This window comes from Amblyomma mixtum, chromosome 3 (genome assembly GCF_055824585.1).
Source record: "Amblyomma mixtum isolate Tamu chromosome 3, ASM5582458v1, whole genome shotgun sequence".
NCBI lineage: Eukaryota > Metazoa > Arthropoda > Arachnida > Ixodida > Ixodidae > Amblyomma > Amblyomma mixtum.
This window is the reverse complement of record NC_143014.1, coordinates 344,976,919-344,988,922: the sequence shown is the minus strand read 5'-3', so window position 1 is coordinate 344,988,922 and position 12,004 is coordinate 344,976,919. Positions and strand designations below refer to the sequence as shown.

General features: G+C 51.2%; 1 protein-coding gene and 1 long non-coding RNA gene across 2 annotated transcripts; one reads left to right on the top strand and one right to left on the bottom strand.

Annotated features, from left to right (window-relative positions):
* Positions 1–2,201: 2,201 nt before the first annotated feature.
* On the top strand, positions 2,202–4,473 carry LOC149356220 (uncharacterized). The gene is made up of 3 exons (XM_089584146.1): positions 2,202–2,726; positions 2,789–3,001; positions 4,153–4,473. The coding sequence occupies exons 1-3, from the start codon at positions 2,524–2,526 to the stop codon at positions 4,307–4,309; spliced, it is 573 nt and encodes a 190-aa protein (XP_089440272.1). The 5' UTR covers positions 2,202–2,523; the 3' UTR covers positions 4,310–4,473.
* Positions 4,474–10,854: 6,381 nt separating this feature from the next.
* LOC149356219 (uncharacterized) lies at positions 10,855–11,987 on the bottom strand. Its single transcript, XR_016291625.1, has 2 exons — positions 11,874–11,987; positions 10,855–11,330 (listed from the first exon to the last, which is right to left on the bottom strand). It is a non-coding gene; the product is annotated as an uncharacterized LOC149356219 (long non-coding RNA).
* Between the last annotated feature and the right edge of the window lie 17 nt (positions 11,988–12,004).

Below are 12,004 nucleotides of genomic sequence, written 5' to 3'. Positions count from 1 at the left end.
CGCACGAGCTGCGTCGCTCGAAACGTACTTATATAAATCTGGCAAGGAAACAGAGGAGCAGCGATGAACTTGCAGGGAAGTTTAACCCAACAATAATAATTGTGTCAGTTTTGCTTCTGTGCAGTTAAGTGCAAAGGAGCGTCATTTCTTAAAATTAATGCCCCAGTAACGGCTGTTGCTAAATGTTGCCCTTCCACGTGTTTTACTCTGTCTCGATAATGTTTGGGTTTTCTTGTTTATGACGTGGCCTGGTTTCGGCTCGACGGCCTTCACCGCTGTCAAGGAGTATCCAGACGTATCACCGTGGTGTTTGTTTTATGTTTGTTCTTTTTCCACGAGTGCCAGTGATGCATTGCTTAAATTTGGGCGCTTCGCATGCAAAATAAATCAGTTGCAGTACGGCGCTTTGTGGTGTGTGTCTTCTTTCAGTCCTCGTTTCAGTCTCGTGCGTTCGTTAAAATTTTTGAGATTTGTAACCAACTAGCCCGCCAGTTCGTCCTGAGCAAATTCACCAACAAAGAAGCTCCTGGCACAAAAACGCTTCGCTGTAGTCTTCGCTGCCGCGCTTACTGTATCGAGAAGCCGGTCGACGGACGGACGGACGGACGGACGGACGGACGGACGGACGGACGGACGGACGGACGGACGGACGGACGGACGGACGGACGGACGGACGGACGGACGGACGGACGGACGGACGGACGGACGGACGGACGGACGGACGGACGGACGGACGGACGGACGGACGGACGGACGGACGGACGGACGGACGGACGGACGGACGGACGGACGGACGGACGGACGGACGGACGGACGGACGGACGGACGGACGGACGGACGGACGGACGGACGGACGGACGGACGGACGGACGGACGGACGGACGGACGGACGGACGGACGGACGGACGGACGGACGGACGGACGGACGGACGGACGGACGGACGGACGGACGGATGGATGGATGGATGGATGGATGGATGGATGGATGGATGGATGGATGGATGGATGGATGGATGGATGGATGGATGGATGGATGGATGGATGGATGGATGGATGGATGGATGGATGGATGGATGGATGGATGGATGGATGGATGGATGGATGGATGGATGGATGGATGGATGGATGGATGGATGGATGGATGGATGGATGGATGGATGGATGGATGGATGGATGGATGGATGGATGGATGGATGGATGGATGGATGGATGGATGGATGGATGGATGGATGGATGGATGGATGGATGGATGGATGGATGGATGGATGGATGGATGGATGGATGGATGGATGGATGGATGGATGGATGGATGGATGGATGGATGGGAGCGCCCCCTTTGAAACGGGGTGGTGGCAATTGCCACCATGCTCAGCTTATCTTTCTTTATTTTTTAAACGTTGTTGTCAGTTCTCATTAAGATTCGCCATCATCTTTACTACGGTTTCCTACACTTCTAACCTTACGCCACATCCCGGCTTTTCAGCCACCAATCCTCCAATCGCTTTTTTGTAACTTCTACCGCAGATTTATTTACATGACCATTGTTATCTTTGAACCCTAGGGCCTCAGGAAGAGTGACTGTGCCTGCATCGACATCCGGATGGATACCATCACATTTGCGTATGAGGTGTTCAATTGCTTCCACAGATCTACCACACATTGCACATGTGTTATCCTCTTCGTTAAATATCTTTTTGTAGCTGCGCGTTCTAAGACACCCTGACCTAGCTTCATAAAGTAGGGTACTGCCTTTTGAGTTATCATAGAAAAATTCTTTCCTGATCTGCCTTTTCCAGTATCCATATAGTTCTACACTATGATTCTTTTCCATTGAATAAATCCAATTTTTAACTTCCGCGTTTTTAACCTGTCGTTTAATGCTCTTTCTTTCTCCGTCCTCATGACCGGCATACTTACTGGTTAGTTTTCTAGTTCTTTCACGACACAGTGAGTCAACGCTCTTTCTGTATGAATATTTAAGTACCTTAGCTGCCCACCTGTTATCGTCCAATTTCCTCAGGCGTTCTTCATATAGTATTTTACTCTTAGCTTCCCGTGCTTCGAACGATGCCCAGCCCATATACCCTTGTACTGCCTCGTTCGTGGTTTTGCCGTGGGCACCTAGTGCTAATCTTCCAACAGCTCTCTGATTCACGTCTAATCCCGACTGAACTTCTGCCCTTAAAGGTGCACTGAAGAGGATTCTGAACATGTCTTTTTGCCGCGGGAACTTGATGTACACGTTCCCAGCATTCTTAGGAGCTGCGACTTATTGCCCTGTGTGGCCGATTTCCTCAATTAAATCTAATTAACGTCCGGCTCCCGCCTTTTTTTTTTGAATTCGGCCTCATACGATGGGCGGAGTCTACTAACGCGTCGAGTGCCTTTCAGCCAGTTCCGTGGAGGCTTGCCGCTCCGTCATCGGCGGAGTAATACGTAGTAATACGCGGAGTGACTTTTTGAAAATGCGCACGTTGTTGGCCGAACTACGTTCAGCCATTTGTGTTTTTGTAAGCCGATGAGATGGACATCGACGATCTCACAGAGCTTGAAAGAGAGATTCTTCGGCGGACGGCAGATTTAGGCGCCATCTCTTACGATAGTACGCCTTTGCGCGATACGGCCGAAGATAGCAGCAGTGGCCATCCGTCCGGCCGTACCACGGACGAAGACTCGGACGCCGATGGCTCCGAGGACGGCTGGCAACGAGTGGGAAACGTGGACTGGTGAGTGATATGAACTCTATTATGCTCGTGGCACGCATCGCTGACATCCGTTTTCTGCGAAGGTGCCAGTGCGACGGCTGCGCTGCCATGCCGACAGCCATCGAGAACGTCTGCTGCCGGGAATGCCCGGCCGCCGTTAAAAAGCAGCCGGGACACAACTGCATCACAGCGCACCCCGAGTTCGGGTATCTTTGCCTGGACGAGGGTGTGCTGCAGCTTGCATATTTAAACATGCGGCATTACCGGCAGCCAGGCATGGGCGACACCGCGAACGAGTAAGTACAACTGCAAGCTTCACGGATTGCGTAATAACGCTACCGGTGCTAGCTCTTGCAACTACGTTTATTGACCACAGTGCGATCTAAAGCGCATACGCATGCGGTGCTGTTCTATTTAAAAAAAACGACAGAGAATGCCTAAAACTTCGTATACAGTGCGGAATCACGGTGTGCTATGGCCATAACCACTGCAAAAGACTGCAGCTGTCCACTGCGCAAACAAATGGGATCAGGATAGTTTGCACTGACAAAGCCCATTACTGTGCAGGAGACAGACTCATTCTCCTTTCAGGAATTAGATTACGAGCTATATAGCATAAGAAGCATGGAACCTTTTTTTACCTTACATGCTGTCATTTTCAGAAAAAGGAACCTTATTTACAGTTTCAGGAACGGCTGAAAATAAGGCAGACCTTATTGACTGCTAGTCTAATACATGTCCGGGTTCAGGTACGTCGGGATTTTGGCTGGTTTAAATTTATCTTTATTGCAGTTGGCAGCAACTGCTGAGCCAATTCGAAATTTCAAAGGAGATTGTCCTATCAGAAGTGGGCTTCTGGCACCTATATATATAAATTTCCTTAGTTGCAGTGATAACATAAATACTAGTAAGTGTGATGAAAAGTGTGCTTTTGGAGCATTTAGCAGAGTTGTAGAACTTGGTTCCCATATATGGAATTGTACATAGTGTATATTGCCGCCCAACACCTATCCTTTCTTACTATCGCTCCCCCCTTTCTTTCCCTCTCCCTGTCCTTTTATTCTCGCTAGCCGCAGCTCAGGTTTAGATGGCAGATGCCGCGGCTAGCAACATCGTTAGCTTCCATTGTTATTTTTTTTATTATCAATAAAGAGCCACTAGCAACAACAAGGGAGGTCAGCTTGAGACATCTAGAAAAGAGTGAACATCGGGCCTCAACCTTGGTGTGCATGCTTACTCAAGTCACCATTGTTTAGTGTAGTTACAGGAATGATTGTTTTTGGTTCAAATGAGTAAATATGCAGAACAGGCACTCTTCTGGCTGAATTAAAAAAATTAGGAGGCGGCTAGGGGTCAGAACATTCTGTCCCCTCCCGACTTGGATGCGCATCTGATCAACTTCATCCTGTGTACTGCTTGCTACATCTAATCATTGGCATTGTTTCAGGCACTACCGGTTTGCTGCCTACAGGCAGTGTGTGCTCTGGCTGTGGGGGCGGCTTGGGCGCCACAACAGAAGGCCCCTGCCCGCCTGCATGGTGAAGGCAATAAGGGCAAAATATCCTGGTGAAAACCATGTAGGTTTTCAGCTTGCAACTCCTTAAAGCGGGTAGACGACGACGACGACCAAGAGCGTGGGAAGAGTAGAAGACGACAACGAAGTTCGGACTGTGTTCTCGGTGCCGCTAGCAGCTGTTCTTTCCTATTTGTAAATATATTCTTTCCCGCAACATATTTGGTGGAGGTGCGGCTTTCCCCTACGTCTACCAACGGCGGAGCTCCGCAGTGGCCGCCAGTTGCCTTCCCTCATCATGACCCAAGACGCCGCCCAGCAAACCTCAGCCCCGGCCATGACATCACTCGTTCTTTCTCCCCCTTGTGACCCTGGGACATTTTCTGGTACCGACAACACTGACGTCGACGACTGGATCAACATGTACGAGCGAGTGAGTACCTACAACCGCTGGGATCCGACCCTTATGCTCGCAAATGTAATATTCTACCTAAAAGACACTGCCCGGGTCTGGTATGAGACCCACGAAGACCATCTAACCAACTGGGACGTGTGCAAAGAGAAACTCCGCGAATTGTTTGGACCGCCGCTCGGCCGAACACTTGCTGCTAAGAAGGACCTCGCCTCCCGAGCTCAAACATCTACGGAGTCCTATGTGTCGTACATTCAAGATGTGCTGGCCCTCTGTCACAAAGTTGACGCCAACATGCCCGAGTCTGACAAAGTCGGCCACGTGTTGAAGGGAATCGCCGACGATGCCTTCAACTTGCTCGTATACAAGAACTGCACTACAGTCGACGGAATTATTAAGGAATGTCGACGCTTCGAGGAAGCCAAAAGCAGGCGTATTAGCCAGCCGTACACACGCCTCCCCAACACGGCTGCGACTTCTTCATGTGAAGACCTGCGACACAGGGAAACTTCAGCGCCCCCAGAAAATGTGACCCGCATCATCCGACGCGAGCTCGAAGCTATGTCCCCTGCCCCCCTGCATCTACATGATGGCGACAACCGCTTGCCTACCATCTCTCTGGTACAAGCTGTCGTCCGCCAAGAGTTTGCAAACCTTGGTTTCCAGCCCGTCAGCCCTGTACGGTCTTCACCACCACCCGAAATCACTGCGATTGCTCCTGGACGACCTTCGTACTTCACTCCACGTCGCCGAAGCCCTAACGACTGGCGGACAACCGACGACAGGCCCATTTGTTTCCATTGCCACCGCATTGGCCACATCTCCCGCCACTGTCGAAATTATTGGTCCCGTCGCAGCACATACCGTCCTCTCAGCTCCCATCGCGACGACGAACAGCCCAGCCACTACACGCCCCCTCAAGCCCAGCACGGTGCTACAGTCGACGGCCAGATTCCCCGCTCCAGCCGCTCCCCGTCCCCCCTGCGTCGACAGTCTCGTTCGCCCCAATGCCGTCGCTCCTCTCCTGGCCCCTACGGACGCTCGCAAGCGGAAAACTAGACGCTGCAGTGTCTGGAGGTTATGCTGCAGTACAGCCCCAGTCCCAAAATCCTCGATTAGCCCTTCGTGCACACCATAATTTGCTCGCCATTCATGTCGATGGAGTGCCTGTGAGAGCCCTGATCGATACAGGCGCGCACGTATCCGTCATGAGTTCAGCCCTACGACGCCGCCTCCGAAAAGTACTGACCCCTGCACCCAAAGCCGTTCTCCGCGTTGCCGACGGCGGAACGCCTCATGTTGTTGGACTATGCACAGCCCGTGTGACCATATCCGGCCGCCATACATCCATTCTGTTCTCTGTTCTAGACCAGTGCCCTCATGAAGTCATTCTTGGCCTCGACTTCCTGTCTGAGCATTCAGCCCTCATTGACTGCGCCACTAATGTTGTTCAGCTTGACCTTCCTCTTTCTGCTGAGTCGCCGTCCCCAGTTATATAGTCTTTGTGCTGTCGACTTTGTTCGTCTACCGCCTCAAGCCGCAACTTACATTTCTTTCTCATCTGTTCCCCTGTACCTGATGGTCACTACGTAGTCACTGCGGAACTTGACGTCGCCCTGACGCGCAGCATTGCGCTTCCACACATTGTATTTACATTGTCGGCCAACCGCGCGTACCTTCCTGTCCTGAACTTTGGTTCATCCATCCAACCGCTCCCGCAAGGCATCTCACTCGCCACGCTGTGCCCTGCTGCCGAATGTGTGATATCAGTGGTGGACAGCTGCTTGCCTTCCACTCAGCAATGCCGGTTGCCTGCGGCCCCATCAACAGTGAACCCAATGGACGACTACCCTGACATGATCGCTTCTGACCTACCGCCGATGCAAGCTCGCGATATTAGGTGCCTCTTATCATCTTTCCGCGACATCTTCGACTTTGATAGCCGTGTTTTGGCTCGGACCTCTGTGGTGACGCATCACATAAACACCGGTGATTCCGCTCCTCTCCGCAGACGTACGTACCGAGTGTCCAGCGCCGAACGCACCGTCATAAATCAAGAGGTGGACAAGATGCTCGCAAAAGACATCATCGAGCCCTCGTCAAGTCCTTGGGCTTCACCAGTCGTCCTGGTGAAAAAGGACGGCAGCTGGCGCTTCTGCGTTGATTATCGGCACCTCAACCGCATCACAAAAAAAGACGTATATCCACTCCCAAGGATCGATGATGCCTTAGATTGCCTCCACGGCGCCAAATATTTCTCTTCAATTGATCTTCGATCGGGGTACTGGCAAATTGCCGTTGATGAAAAGGACCGCGAGAAGACCGCCTTCGTGATGCCTGATGGCTTATACCAGTTTAAAGTCATGCCGCTCGGCCTCTGTAACGCCCCGGCTACCTTCGAACGAATGATGGACTCCCTTCTTCATGGCTTTAAATGGTCCACCTGCCTCTGTTACCTAGACGATGTTGTGGTTTTCTCGCCTACTTTTTCCACGCACCTCGAGCGCCTCTCCAATATTCTGACAGTGTTTCGTAACGCCAGACTTCAGCTGAACTCATCGAAATGCAAGTTCGGTTGTCGCCAACTCACTATTCTCGGACACCTCGTTGACGCTTCTGGTGTACGCCCAGATCCCATCAAAATTCAAGCTGTGAAGGACTTTCCTCTTCCAAGGTCGTCGAAAGATGTGCGCAGCTTTGTCGGCTTGTGCTCGTATTTTCACCATTTTATCAAAGATTTCGCCGGCATCGCTCGTCCCCTCACCGATCTTCTGAAGAACGACACCCCCTTTACCTGGGGCCCTGCTCAAGAGAACTCATTTTCATCCCTCGTCCATTTGCTGACCACTCCGCCCATCTTAGCACATTTTGACCCGTCGTCTCCCACAGAGGTTCGCACCGACGCCTCCGGATATGGCATCGGCGCCGTCCTAGCCCAACGTCAACAGGGTCAAGATCGAGTCATCGCTTATGCCAGCCGCCTACTTTCAGCCGCAGAGCAAAATTACACCATTACTGAGCGTGAGTGTCTTGCCCTTGTCTGGGCAGTAGCTAAATTCAGACCCTACCTGTTCGGCCCTTCATTCGCTGTTGTCACTGATCGCCATGCTCTCTGTTGGCTGTCTTCACTAAAAGATCCCACCGGTCGCCTTGGTCGCTGGGCATTGCGCCTCCAAGAATACTCATACTCCGTCGTGTACAAGTCAGGGCGCCATCACCAGGACGCTGAATGTTTATCCCGATACCCTGTGGAACCACCTGACCTAGAGGACGCAGAGACCCTGCCCTGCCTCTTAGCTATCTCTGATCTTGCCGATATTGCCAACGAACAGCGCCACGACTCATCTTTACGACCTATCTTTGATGGCATCCGTTCTGCAAACCGATCTCCGTCTCTGAACCTTTATGTGCTCCAGAACGGCATTTTGTATCGCCGAAACCTACGCTCCGATGGCCCTCCGCTCCTGCTCGTGATACCCCAACGTCTACGCTCTTCTGTCCTGGAAGAACTGCACGATCTGCCGACAGCCGGTCACCTTGGCGTGTCCCACACGTACGCTCGGGTGCGGCATCGCTTCTTTTGGCCTGCTCTCTATCGTTCCGTCAAGCGTTACGTGGCCACTTGCGACCTGTGTCAACGTCGGAAAAGGCCCTCCACTTTGCCTGCCGGTCTTCTGCAACCCATCGACATACCTCCGGAACCTTTTCACCGTGTTGGCCTCGACCTTCTTGGCCCTTTTCCAACACGTCCCTCTCCGGCAACAAGTGGATCGCTGTCGCAACTGATTATACGACTCGGTACGCCATCACGCGTGCTTTGCCGTCCAGCTGCGCTACCGATGTCACCGATTTTCTTCTGCAAGACGTCACCCTTCACCACGGCGCCCCTCGTCAACTGCTCACCGACCGCGGTCATTTTCTATCCAGAGTAGTTCACGACATTCTTCGTTCGTGTGACACGCAGCACCAGCTCGCGACAGCTTACCAATGGGCTTACGGAAAGGTTCAACCGCACGCTCACCGACATGTTAGCCATGTACATATCGCCAGACCACCGAGATTGGGACGCAGCCTTGCCTTATGTGACATTTGCATATAACTCTTCCCTTCATGACAGAACAGGCTATTCTCCTTTCTACCTTTTGTTTGGTAGGCATCCCACCTTGCCTTTGGACACACTCATGCCGCCTTCTTCAGCCCCCACCACTGCTTACGCTCGGGACGCCATCTCCCAGGCCACGCTGGCGCGCCAAATAGCACGTAGTAGGCTCCAAGCCTCTCAAGTTTCCCAGAAGTCAGCCTACGACCGCCGTCACCAGGCCGTCGAATTTACCCCAGGATCACTCGTCCTTCTCTGGACGCCCTCTCGCAGCGTCGGTCTCTCCGAGAAGCTCCTTTCGCACTACCGTGGCCCTTACCGTGTCGTGTGCCGTGTTACCGACGTGAACTATGAAATTGCTCCCCTTGAAACCTCGCCATCGTCCTCTGGCGCCACCACCGACATCGTCCACGTCTGTCGCCTTAAACCTTATCACGACGCTCATACGTCGCCGCCCTAACGCCGAGACGGCGTTTCAGCAGCCGGGGGTCCTGAAGTGGGTAGACGACTACCAAGAGCGTGGGAAGAGTAGAAGACGACAACGAAGTTCAGACTGTGTTCTCGGTGCCGCTCGCAGCTGTTCTTCCCTATTTGTAAATATATTGAACCATTGAAATATATTGAAAAATAGTGAACCATTTCGCACCTCATTTTTGCTTCCAATGCGTCACAGCATTTACAGATTGCATGCAGACCATTTTTGGGAATGTGCTTAGTTTATTCAGTGTCTGTGTAGTAGTATAGACAAAGTCTCTGCCTGACAGGCAAGGACAAGCTCGTCCTTGTCATACCTCAGCACCATGAGAGGTTGCTCAACTACACTCACACTCACGGCCACTTGCACTCACTTACACTCATGTCCACTCGCATTCACAAGCACTCATTCACGTCCTCTCACACACTCGCACTAATGTTCACTCACATTCACAACCCGTCACCCAAACTCATGACCACTCACTCAACCGCACAAGCTTCGCTTGTGTGGTTGAAGAGCTAGGCCAAGTAGATCAGGCTCATTGCATGGGTCTGGCCCAATAAAAAAAATTATGGCCCGAGCAGAGCTCTACAGTGCACACGGCCGGCCATAGAAAAAAAAAACGAAGCGTCCACTGCAGTACTCGAGATCCCACCTTACGCTAGTTATTGCTGAGAAGTTGACAGTCGTGGTTTCAGCAGCAAGCATTGGAACTCTGTGTACAGAGCTCGAGCCGTGTAGGAGGCATGTCAACAGACATCTGCCTTTCTAGCTGTGGTAATGCGAAATTCGATAAAAGGATCGGACACAACTCGTATCGGTTCACTGCACCCGCGAACCTGCGCCCATGCCAACGGTGAACTAGTAAGGTGAACAACAACGAAATATTTCCATTCTCGCGCCAGCGTAATCCTCTGCGTCATTCGTAAATAGACACCGGTATGGTGCCTTATGCTACCTCGAGCGCCTTCGGCAGTGAATATGTAATTCCCTCAGCTATCAACAGAAAAAAAATAAGCACATGCAACAAACTTCACTGTCACGCGGCATTTGCCTCCAATCATGACCACTCATGCTCACAGACGCGAGTGAGGTGAGAAGAGTGCACTCACGAGTGAGTGTGCCGACCCACAGTCCTTGTAAATCGTCCAAAGGTAGGCATCCTACGCACCCGAACATGGGATTTCAGCTTTCCACTGGCAGGATAAAGAACTGGATCACCTCATACCACATTTTTGCTTGCAGTGCATCAGAGCTTTTGCACATTGTAATTCATCCAGACCACTTTTTTTTGGAATGTACTAAGCTTATTCAGTCTCCGTGTAGCAAAGACTTATTTGTAATTCAACTGCTCTATAAGAGTTGGTTTAAAAGGCTTACAGAACTGTGGTGGTGGACCAAAACTTTCAGACTTCAACTAACCTGCTGATACATGAACCAACAAGGTGTGAACCTTCCACATCTTCACAAAATTTTGTTCTGCAGCTCATCAAACTGCCATACACAACTGAATCGCAGGAAATGTATTTGCCTAGCAGCGTTTCAAAATCAGTAAGTTAGGTGGCTCCATTGCTCTTTTGCAGCATAATGTATAGCTCTGTATTTCAGCCATGCGGTAAAGTACGAAAAGATGCACAAAGCCACTCAGAATAGCAGTTGTAAAATAGTTTATTGACTTGCTTAGATGTATCTGCAGAATCCTTCCGGCACTTGGTAGGTGGCCGGGATCCTGCTCAAATCTGAATGCCTGTTGGTCCGCGGGTGCAAGCACCACTCTTATCACACTTGCCTCAATTGCTCCTCTGCCAGTCAAGGGGAATGTAACTGCAGGTGCACTGAATCAAAGTTTATTCCTGCTAACAGTGTCTTGCAAGTGACTGCACAAATTGCAGAGGAGAACGGCCAGACTGTGATAAGAGCATCCCTATCCGCCAACTGGGATACGCGCTCTCTAGCAGGCAGGTTCTGCCGAGAGAAAAATCTGTGTGATCTGGCTGAACCAGTCATTTTTCTGCAAAAGATGTTGGTTGCCAAGGTGACCATTCAACAAAGGATACGTGTCTTGGCATGTCCATACAATCTGGGGCCGGGTAGACAGGAACCTGGGAATCTGTAGCTGGTTGGACCTGTATGCAAGAAACTTGTAAAAGTATGTGCTGACAAGACGTTCATGTCGACCTCCGTTACAGTAAAGGGGAAACGCACATCTTGCTGCTCGTCAGACAGTTCAGACTTTCAAACACGCTGGATGTTGTCCCCCTCACCTTGACGAAAGCCGATCGTTGGTGCTGGGAAAGCACTTATGCTGGCTTCTGATGCATCAGAGAAGGATCGCTGACTGTTGGCGCTGCTCATAACTTCCTTCTCAAACTTTCAGGTGCGCTCTGGAAAGGAAATTGGCGCATGATATTGTTCGAAAATACGCCCCGAATGTCATTCATGCAGAAGTTACACATGTTACTCACTGAAAGTTGGAAGTGTTTGCATGGGACACAGTGTGAGTGATGTCATTGGCAGCCATTGGTCCTCATTACACTTGCAAAGTAGGATTCCGAGCCCTGCCACGAAGATGCTATGTCGGCCTCTGGTGCAGCAGAAGGGGGAACACACATCTTGCAGCTCGTCTGACAGTTCAGACTTTCAAACACGCTGGATGTTGTCGCCCTCACCTTGGCGAAAGCCGATCGTTGGTGCTGGGAAAGCACTTATGCTGGCTTCTGATGCATCAGAGAAGGATCGCTGACTCTTGGCGCTGCTCATAACTTCCTTCTCAAACTTTCAGGTGCGCTCTGGAAAGGAA

Bases quoted from the DNA above. Each gene is read 5' to 3' on its own strand.
- LOC149356220 (XM_089584146.1), top strand. From the start codon at position 2,524: ATGGACATCGACGATCTCACAGAGCTTGAAAGAGAGATTCTTCGGCGG. The intron at 2,727-2,788 runs GTGAGTGATATG...TTTTCTGCGAAG, and splicing joins CGAGTGGGAAACGTGGACTG to GTGCCAGTGCGACGGCTGCG. The intron at 3,002-4,152 runs GTAAGTACAACT...GCATTGTTTCAG, and splicing joins ATGGGCGACACCGCGAACGA to GCACTACCGGTTTGCTGCCT.